Raw genomic sequence first — 10,331 nt, 5'->3', positions numbered from 1 at the left:
AACAAGTCATAGAAAAGACTTCTGACTGTAATTGTTATCTGTCACATAAATAAAATTATCATTAAATGGAAATGGGCTTGAAAAGGTACAGTTTTGCTTGTTGCATTGCCTGTAAGCAAATTGAACTCTGTGAAGGTTTATCACTCTTTGCTGCCTTCTTCCTCCAGTCTTTCTTAATAATGGATCCATTCAACTGCAAATATATGGAAAGAGCTGAAAACCAATTAATCATTTTCCCTATTACTTTTTATTTCCAGAGCTTTACTGATTCTGTTGCATTTAGTGATTCTGTCTCCTTTGTTCCCCTGCTAGCCCAAGGAAAAACAAAAATCCAAAATTAGACCTCATATTAGAGTGGTAGTATTTCCCGTGTATGGCAGCAGTTTCCAGACAGGCAAAATGAGGGAGTGAGTGCAAGTGCATGGATTAAGCCAGAAAACCAATGGATCTGAGGCCAGCACCTATGGTCCTTCCCAAGCTTGGCCTCCACTGGATTGTTCATAGAGGCAAAGGAACTCTACCAGGCACCAGATTTAGTGTAATTAGAGCAAGAGAAAAATGAACAGCCTACTTTCCTGCTTTTCGTTGCTTTTCAATTTGCTGTGAAAAGAAAGTGCACTAGTCTCAGGACACATAGTAGTGAGATGGAAACAGAGCTCAGGCTTGGACGTCAAAGATTCACCACACCTTTTCACCTACAGTGCATCTTGGGGAGGACAGACATGCACGGGCTGCCTCAAAGATGAACACAAAATTAATTTATTTGTTGTAGTGCCTATAATGAGACACACCAAAGTGAAGATACCTGCTGCTTTTCAGACAGCACTGCAGGTCTGCCACCCTGGGCCTGCAGACAGGAGAGGCAGCTGGCAGACCCAAACTCCATTAAGCAGCTGTGGCTGTGCAAGCATGCGAAGAGAAAGAGTGGCAGGATGCAAGGGCAGGGAAAGGTGCCTGCCAGCAACAGCCCAGTGTGCCAGGCTGCATCACCTGGAGGCCGTCACATGCAGGTGCCTGCTCCTCACACAGCTCAGCAGGGTGCAGCTCACTTGCAGCTTCTGCTCCTTTCAGCCTCAGGTGGCTCCTGAGGCTGCACTTGGTAGAGGGATCTTGAAGCAGCTGACTGCAGTTTGCAGCAGGTGGATTATTACACACCCTCCTCAGCTGTTTCCTTCACAGCAGCAACTACAGAGAACCCTGCCAAGGGTGCTTCCGAGGAAAAATGAAGTTTTGGGGCACTGACTCATCATCTCAAGGAGCCTCTCTCTCCTTTGACTATAGGAGAAATTAAGGAGACAAAGTCACTTTAGCTGGACAAACAGACTTTCTACTCCTTTAATGTTGGTTTCGGAATCCCACTGTATAGGTGGGATTTCTTCAGAATTACTGATGTCACTTCAGTAGAGTTCTGCAATATCCTGTTGACTTCCACCCAAGGGCAGAGGCCAGCACAGAGCAGCTTGGACCAAATTAGTGTAATTTGGAATTCTGAAAACTTTCCTATTTCCTAGCTGTCAATTTTTTTTTTCCTGGCAGCTTGTCTCCTGTGAAATTCACACATCTAGGCTGATCTTTTAGCTGCAGTTTTGGGGTTTGGATTGTTGGCTTTTTGGCTTTTTTTTTTTTTTTTTTTGATTGGGCAAACTCAACTTCTATTTGCAACATTCTTAATGTCATAAGTCTGAAAAATCATGTTAGAAATACTGCTTGAACAGGAAGATCACAAGTTTGATGAAGAGATCTTTCCACATAACAGCACTCCTATTATTACATAAGCCCACTCTGTGAGATTGGTTAACCTCATACTGTAACAGTGTTAAACACAGCTCCTAGCTAGACAAGAGATGCATGGATTGATGGAAGTTTGATAATCATAAATAATATCTTGTTGAGGCCATGAGCCAGAAGTTAGCACAAGTCTCAAAACAAGCATGGATGGAGGACAGCAGGAGACTTTGACTGGGAATCTCCCAAGCTCTTCCATGCCAATTCTTATCAGATGGGTTTGGCAAAGCCATTCAACCTTTTCTTCTTTCAGAGTGGACGATTACTTTCCAAAAATCACATGGATGCTATGACAGCTAATTAATTATAGCTGTGTTATGCTTTACAAATTTAATTAGTATAAAGAGGATTAGTAGAGAGAAACACTCCACAGAAAATTAAGTTGAACATAGACACAGTGCTGGAAAGCCACTGTAGTGAGATAGAAAGGGGAGAAAAATGATAAGGAAAGGGCTTTTGAATAATGAGTATTTAAGAGATGTGTATGAAAGAAATGAGCAGTGTGCTACTTTCCAAAGTAAGAGGAGGGGGAAAGGAAATTAAAAATTAGAAGCAAGGCAAGCAAACAAGATGAATAGATTTGAAATATAAAGTGAAGATAATCATATGGAAAAGATGTAATAAAAGCCACCCAGATCCAGTAATGGATCTTTCTGATATTAGAGGAAAATGGTAGCACACTTGTATTGACGTCACATTATGTCAACACAATACAGCTCTTAATTCCTGAATTATATTGTTAAATAATTAACTGATAAATCATAAGTAAATAATTAAATCTGGTTCTGTAAGCCTCACAACTGAGAAAATAAAACTGTCACAGTGATACCAGATTTTTTGAAGAACTGATACCGTGGTTAGGGAAAGGGCAAAAAAATTTAATATCTATAGACGGCTATATAGGGTGCTGGAAGAAGCACCTGGGCTCCATTTCTCATTGAACAAAATAAAATGGATCATCTGTTACTTAAATCTCCTGTATTAAAGTTGAACCTAAAGAAAGTAGAAGAAAAGATTACTAATTACTCTGCAAAATACCTAGACCTGCCCTATTGGAGAGGGTTTGTGATTTGGGGAAGCAGGATTGAAAAGGCTGTCACTCTAAAACACTGAGACAGTCTTGAGTTCATGTTAAAATATCCCTTCCTCCAATATCCCTAAAATTAAGAGCCATAAAATAAACCCTTACAGTTCAATGGACAATAACTCATAGATATTTAACAATCTTAAGAACAAACTTCTAAGAATAATTCAAAATAATAATTTTGTTTATTCTTGTAAAAGGAGTACAGTAGACAAAATATAAAAAGATCAGCCTGTGCAACTACAAAACAAAATAATTCCTTTTCTCCCATAAATATCTCCCATTATTTTCAGATATAGCAAAAGCACATGTACTTCAATTCTAAGCAAGGAAATTAATTTGGATTCTGACAAATCAGAGCCATCAGTCACAGGATTACTTTTATTATTTTTTACAATGAAAGGACTCTGTGAGCACAGATCCTGCTGTGTAGAGCCATCACATTCCTTCCCGAGAACAAACTGATAGGAATGAAAAGTCTAACAGTAAATAATTATTCCAATAAAGAAATTACAAAAAGCTACAATAGTTACTTAGCTAGACTAATTTCAATTGTTTGTTCTTTCAACATGTCGTTTTAAAATAAATAGAAGACTAAATTTTAGAAACATCCACCCTCCAGCTTCCTGATGCTTTGTCTTGCAAAACACTTGCCAGCAGCAAAAAATTTGAGTCTTCGAAGATCAGGGAGGGGAGGAAGTGTACCAGGATTCTTCAGCACCCCCAAATAACCCCACACCTGGGCTTAGGCTGACTCCACAGCCTCTGTTAGCCATGTTGGCTAGGACATGTCCTTCAGGAGCATCCTGAGTTCATGTCCCATGGCCTGGGCCTAGGCAAAGGAATAGAGCTCATTGTTGAAGTAGTTCTCCAGCTGGTCGCTGAGGGAGTCAAAGGTGGGCCGCTCATCAGGCTCTGCATTCCAGCACTGCTTCATCATCCTGTAGAGCGGCGCTGGGCATGTCTCTGGCTGAGGAAGTCTGTAACCATTGTCCAGGAGCTGGATCACCTGGTGTCCTGGCATACCTGCAAGCCAAAAGGAGTTCATCAGGCTACTCAGGACCTGCTTCTGGGTGCCGTATGTTCCTCTCTATTCAGCACAGAATCACCACAGAATGGTTTGGGTTGGAAAGGACCCTAAAGATCACAGGGTTCAAAGCCCCTGCCCTGAGCAGGGACACCTTCCACTAGACCAGGTTACTCAAAGCCTTTCCAGCCTGGCCTTGAATGATTCCAGGAGAGCCTCATCTCTTAATGTTTACCAGCAATTAAAAACCAACTCCAACATTTCCCCACCACGTCACCCTGACTGTGCCAGCTACAAGGCATCACAAATAAGTTTGTGATGTCTGCATGTGAGGCTTTTCTTCCACCATCTGGGTTTGTCAAAAATTTTCAGACATCTATATAACTTAAATAGTTCCTAAATGCCTCTAGTCTCACTGACTATGAAATCTCCTAAGAAAACCTGATCTGCTGCTGAATTTTCCTCACATTTAGAAACTTTTTCCTAAAGTCAGCCCTGTTTCCACAGGGGCAGCTGGGCAATGGTATCCCCCCTATTCCATCACCACCAGTCATGGAGAAGAAACCATTCATTTCCCTATCTTTGCTATACCTTTATATACTAAGACTATTGTCCTGTTCTCTTCCAATCTTTTTACTCTTTAAATTAAATCTTGAATTGTGTTAATTTCTTTTCCCTAGATCTCTGATGGTGCTTCCTCTGCACATTATCCACTGCCACCACAAATCAACATAAACTAACTGATTACTGAGAACAAACTCCTGAAAGTAATACTAAGTAAGCAAATAGTAAAATGACATTTTCTACTTTTAAGATACAGATGCCTTTGCAAAGGGGTAATACTGAATGAGTTTTCAGACAATATCCAGAGCTACGGTGTTACATATTTTTTATACTAAAATGATTTATTTATGTGTGTGTGTGTCCATACGTACACAACTATAGTTTATATAAGACTTCAGGATATTTTGCTTTGCTTTTTTTTCTTCAGAACAATTTCGCAGGAGGTGAGGGTGGGAATCAAAAAGCAAAATCAATTTTTCCTTTTGCAGAAAATATCCGTTTGGGACCCAGTGAAATGTAGTTTATGGCAAACGCACCACCCCTCAGGCCTGTACAGACAACATAACTTTTTTTTGCTTTAGTTCTTCCCTTGTGTTCTACTCACCAGCACAAAATGAGTCACAGTCAATCATCTCACTGATATCTTGTGTTATTGGAGCCACAGTTCCTTGAGCATTTCTCACCGTACTAGAAATAGTAGCTGCTCTCAGACTACTATATCTACTTTTGAGATTGGTGACATTTTATTTTTTAATTATTTAATTCTTGTGATCCTTCCCTTTATGAAGACTTTTCACTGCAGCAATCATACATGAGGGAGGGGGGTAAAAGCACCCTGATTTATTTTTCAGACACCTTCTTTCTGAAGTGCTTGTTCAGCGCTTCAGACATAATCTATTCTTGCATGAGATATACTAAAAAAAAAAAAATTTGAAAAGGACAGGTTGGGAAACAAAAAACCCTCCCTTTATTTCTTCCCTTTTTCACATTCCAAGAATTGGCATCTTTGATCTGATGATGGAGGAAAATAGCCAGCTGGCTTAGGTGCCTCTGCAGTGCAGATTGATTCCATCAAGAGGAAGCTTGAATGTGCGCTAACCGCAGCCTTTGCAAAGCTGCCAGGATGCCCAGGGAAGCCAGAAGGTCTACCCTACTAAATGGACCTCATCTGAACAACCTTCTTCCTCTCTTTAAAATTTTAACCCTTTAACATGCCCATAGTACAGGCATTCAACCTTCTTTTTTTGTGTTATTCTGAAATCAAGAAAAAAATTAGCCATCATTTCTTTAGGTAAAAGTACTTACCATGATAAGGCATCTGCCCATAGGTGATTATTTCAAACAGAAGTATCCCAAAGGACCAGACATCTGATTTAATGCTGAATCTGTTGTAGCGGATTGCCTCCGGGGCTGTCCATTTCACTGGGAGTTTTGTTTCAGTCCTAGCTTCATATATTTTTTCATTTTCTACCTATCATGGGTAAAACAAAACAAGCCTGGTTTCAGACCTGCTTCAGCAAACCACTTAGGCATCTGACTAAGCTTAACATGTGCTTAATCTTATCTTTTAACCAAACTCTTGTTTTTCAGGTAAGTACCCATTTTCTGAAGTCTACCATAGGATTCTGCTTTGCAGTTGAAAAGTCCAGAGGCTTCATCAGAGGCTTTTCTAAAGCATTTATCATTTCAAGCAAGCACACAGCATTGGACTGGCTCCTGATTAATTATGACTTGTTGCTGTGAATTCTGGACCCAGCATGCAAGATTTCAAAAGTCTGTCAGGAGTGGCAGTTTAAGCATCCTGCTGACACTAGAGACCAAATGTCTCCACGTCTGGTCTAGAGTAAAGAGAGAAGGCAAGAGCAAGAGCTAATGAACTTCAGATTTCTTCTGTGATTTATTGTGATGTTGAAGGGTCATTGACTTTGATAACAGTGGCTTAAGCAGGTTTTTGGGGAAGAAAGAATAAACTCTCACTCATTCAAGTTAATATATTAGTTTCCCCTGAGCTAATTAATGTAAAGTGTAGGTGAAAGAAACAAAAAAATTGCTGAGTTGCCAGTTTGTAGAATCATGTCCTTAAAGGTTTATCGCAAGGACATCTAAATTTTGTGAACATTTCTTCTCTCTTTAATTCCTACACATAATTTAGTATACATAAGTCACACCTAAAACCTCAGTCAAGTTTTTCACATGCATATCCAGACATACATGTACCAGATTTTGCTTTTTTGATTGTTTAAGTACAGAATGTATATTTCCCAGCTGCAATGCTCGATGGTTTTAAAAATATTGGTTGTTATTGATTTATATCTCTATACTTATATAGCTGGCATCTTGACCATAACACTAATCTTTGGAAACAAGAAACAAATGCATTATGAGCATTGTTCATTTAAAAAGATATGTTTTTTTAGGTTAAAGAACTTGTAATATGAACTTATGCATATTTAGAATAATCAAAATTAAATTAAAAGAATTTTCAAAGTCCCTTGATGCCTTTGCTAAGCCATTATTCTATACTTCAGTATGTAATAAATCCAGTTCTATTATAAACTTCAATTTCTGCTGTTGGAATGGAAAAACAAAATGAGAAGTAGAAATTTTTTTTCTCTGTTTTTCCTTCTCAGTGCAAGAACATAAATAAATAATAAAATCCAAGAATAGCCTCAGAAATTATGGATTTCATATTGAAATCCATAAAATGTAGCAAAATAAATCTTTCCAACACTGATTAAATAATTTTCAGAGGTAGGAAATCTCATTTCTAAACCACAGCTCTTCCAAAGGGATACTTTGGCTGGTGACCCTTGGCATTCTGCCTTCAAGGACTAGAGAAAAAAACCAAAACAGTGCAGTGACAAAGAATTTGCATCAGACTTAAAGCTCTGAGAGCTCACTTTACAAATGTTGCTGTTAGCTGTGGAGAGGAATAAGGTCCTTTTATGATTACTGCCTGTGATCACAAGCACCATGGAGGCAGTGGGGAAGTTAACAACAAGAGAATATATGTCAATACATTTTTATATGCCTTCCCTTACAGGCCCAGGTGTACAACCTTTCCACCATTCCTCTCCATGTTGCAAACACTGTGGATAAAGCTGGGTATTGCCAGGGTCCTTCCTGGGTGGCTGGGTAGGAAGCAGACACCAAGATTCTTCAGACTGACGCAAAGGCACAGGACAACTTCTGACCTCGCATGGGATAATGCAGGTAGAAGATACAAGTGAACAGGTTATAGGTCCTCTTCTCCCTGGGCTTGCCTTTGTCTTAACCCATCAATTCATTCTTTAGTTGGCCTCTTCCACCTTGTTCTCCAGAGGTAAAAGTGGGGACATTTAAGCCTCTCATAACCTACCTTAAAAACTCTTGCAAGTCCGAAGTCTGCCACTTTGTAAACATTGTGCTCACCAACAAGAACATTCCTGGCTGCGAGATCCCGATGGATATAGTTCTGAGATTCAAGGTATGCCATCCCAGAAGCCACCTGAGCAGCCATGTCTATTTGATGTGTCAGGGAGATTTGAGAGCCTCCATCTTCTGTTTAAAAAGGAGATGACAAGAACAACGTAAGAACATTAACAAGATGCTGATTTCAGACATAAATAACTGAAAACCTGCCTGGTTCAAAAAAGCCAGCACAAATAAACCAAATCATGCAATACAATAAAGCAACAGTCCAGCCAAATGACAGAGATTTCTGAATGACATTACTTATTTCCCAATAACTGAGTAACAGTGCTTGTCCCATCTTCTCTAAAACAGTAGATACTACATGCAGGTGTTAATCAAGGCCAGGAAGGAGCTGCTGATGCAGTCTGAAAAGAAAATCTTTTATCTACTGATAGTAACATAGTATGCACCTTTCTGACATTAGGGGTTCATAAAACTGTTCCGAACTGTGAGGAAGAGTTAATGTCCATACCCAGTAGTTGTAGCTAGAGCTGACTAAAGATGGAAAATCACAAAATTATCCTTGTTCCCTATTCTACAATGATTCTGACTAGGAAAAATACCATCTGCTGTCAAGTATAACTCATTTTCACTTTCCAGTCCACTTGACTGCTTCACGCTGTCATCTCTGTTGTCACTACTCAGGAGTAGGACTCCTTGAGATGATTTCAAGCTGCCTCCTTCTCCAGTAGAACTTTTTGAAGCAATGTGCATGTCATTCCTACCACCAAATTCCAGAAATTGAGATTTGGCAATTGAAGATCATTGTTCAAACAATGTAGTAGAAGAACTTTGAGCTGAGCAACCTGCCTCTACAAATTAAGGAAAGTCTCAGGCCATGAAAAACTGCAGCCAAAAATTGTAAAATGGTAACAAAGAAAAAATAAAAATTCATTGGGGTATAACACATTTGAGTACAAATTTGTGGCATTTTGGGAACAGCTAACCAAACTTCTCAATGCAAAGAATTTAAACCAGGAAGTAATTGATTGTAAACCAAATCAGTATTACATTCAAGGACCATTTCACACAATCCCAAATGCTGCAGCACTGAAGCATGGCTTTCTACCTCTGTAGTCTCTAACACTCAAAACAATTTCAACTTTGTTTCAGAGCCTTGATATCAAAAAGCTGAATCCTTGCTGCTAGGCTTATTAGCAGTTCTTTGTCATCAGCTTGGTGACTTTTACTTACTGCCTCTGTGTTAGAGGAATAAAACTTTTGTAGCTGGCGGTTTTCTCTCACTTATTTTTAATTGATTTACAGTGATAGCATGTCTTAGTATTGTTTTAAATAGCCTTCTCCAGTTCTGGCATTTTATTTGATGGAACTTTTTCATCCCACTTTACCTAATGTAAACCTACCATGTTTCCATTTAAAGCCATTCCCCCTTGTCCTGCCATTACCTGGCCTTGTAAAAAGTCCCTCTCCAGCTCTCTTATAGGTTCCCATTAGGTAGTGGAAGGCTACTCTAAGTTTATATCTAGCTAGCTAGCTATAGATATAGATATGTTTATATAACTTTCACACTCAAAATCAGGCCCTACTGCTGAATTTTTAAATTTATAAATAATCCCATGGATTATTCTTTAACTGATTGAGAAAATGTAGCACCTCCATGTCCTTTTTTACTAATATTTTTTGACAAAACCTTCAACCTCATATGAAAAATTTATTAGAGAAAATATTAAAGACGTCTTGGGGTCTGCACCCTGTTCTAAGCAATCTATCATAACCACTCATATAGAAAAGACAGGAAAATATTCTCATTGACAGATATCTGACAATAAAAAAAGAGAAAAATAAATAAGTGGCACTTTCTCCAGTGAGGACATTGCCTCCACAATAATTCACTGAATTTCAAGACTGCATACCTGCCAGAACAAGCCCTAGGCCCATCAGAATTGATAAAAGCACTCATATATTTATGACAATTTCATTCACTTCCAATAACAAAGAAAAGTTTTCAGGTGCATTTTTCTCATACTGGTGGCAGCTCAATAACTCTGCATAGCAGTGCTCATCAAGAACTCTCCCAAAGTACATTTACAGTGGGCAGAGGGAATTCCCATGTCCATCATTATTAAGTAGCTGTCAATTTGGGGAAATGTGATAGTAACTGTGAATAAAATATTAGGGACTTTTAAAGCTGGAAAAGCATACCATACAGTTCTAGAAGGGGAATAGGAACAAAGAATATCTCTGGACTTTCTTCCACTCTAGTTTGCTTTATTTACCCATAGTGCACACAGAGACAGAAGCCTTCTGGAAATATTTTCCTGTTTCCTACAGAGGCTGAATCTCAAGAAAACCTACCAGGAGCTGTGCACTCCAGCTGATATAGATCATTTCCAGCCACAGAGCTCTATACGAGCTTCAAATCTCTTTCCTTATTAGTCTCACTGACAGCAATGACTT

The 10,331-nt window shown here is 39.0% G+C and overlaps 1 protein-coding gene across 1 annotated transcript in view; it reads right to left on the bottom strand.

Annotated features, from left to right (window-relative positions):
- Nucleotides 1-3,701: 3,701 nt before the first annotated feature.
- Nucleotides 3,702-10,331, bottom strand: part of FRK (fyn related Src family tyrosine kinase) — a 44,689-nt gene continuing 38,059 nt past the window's right edge. The window contains exons 6-8 of the mRNA XM_036380345.1: nucleotides 7,819-8,000; nucleotides 5,766-5,931; nucleotides 3,702-3,895 (exon numbers count right to left, since the gene is read on the bottom strand). Coding sequence (XP_036236238.1) covers nucleotides 3,702-3,895; nucleotides 5,766-5,931; nucleotides 7,819-8,000 — 542 coding nt within the window. The remainder of the gene's footprint in view (nucleotides 3,896-5,765; nucleotides 5,932-7,818; nucleotides 8,001-10,331) is intronic.

The sequence above is a fragment of the Molothrus ater genome, chromosome 3, assembly GCF_012460135.2.
Source record: "Molothrus ater isolate BHLD 08-10-18 breed brown headed cowbird chromosome 3, BPBGC_Mater_1.1, whole genome shotgun sequence".
NCBI classification, from domain to species: Eukaryota; Metazoa; Chordata; class Aves; order Passeriformes; family Icteridae; genus Molothrus; species Molothrus ater.
The sequence above is the reverse complement of the archived record's forward strand: the minus strand, read 5'-3'. Positions and strand labels throughout refer to the sequence as shown.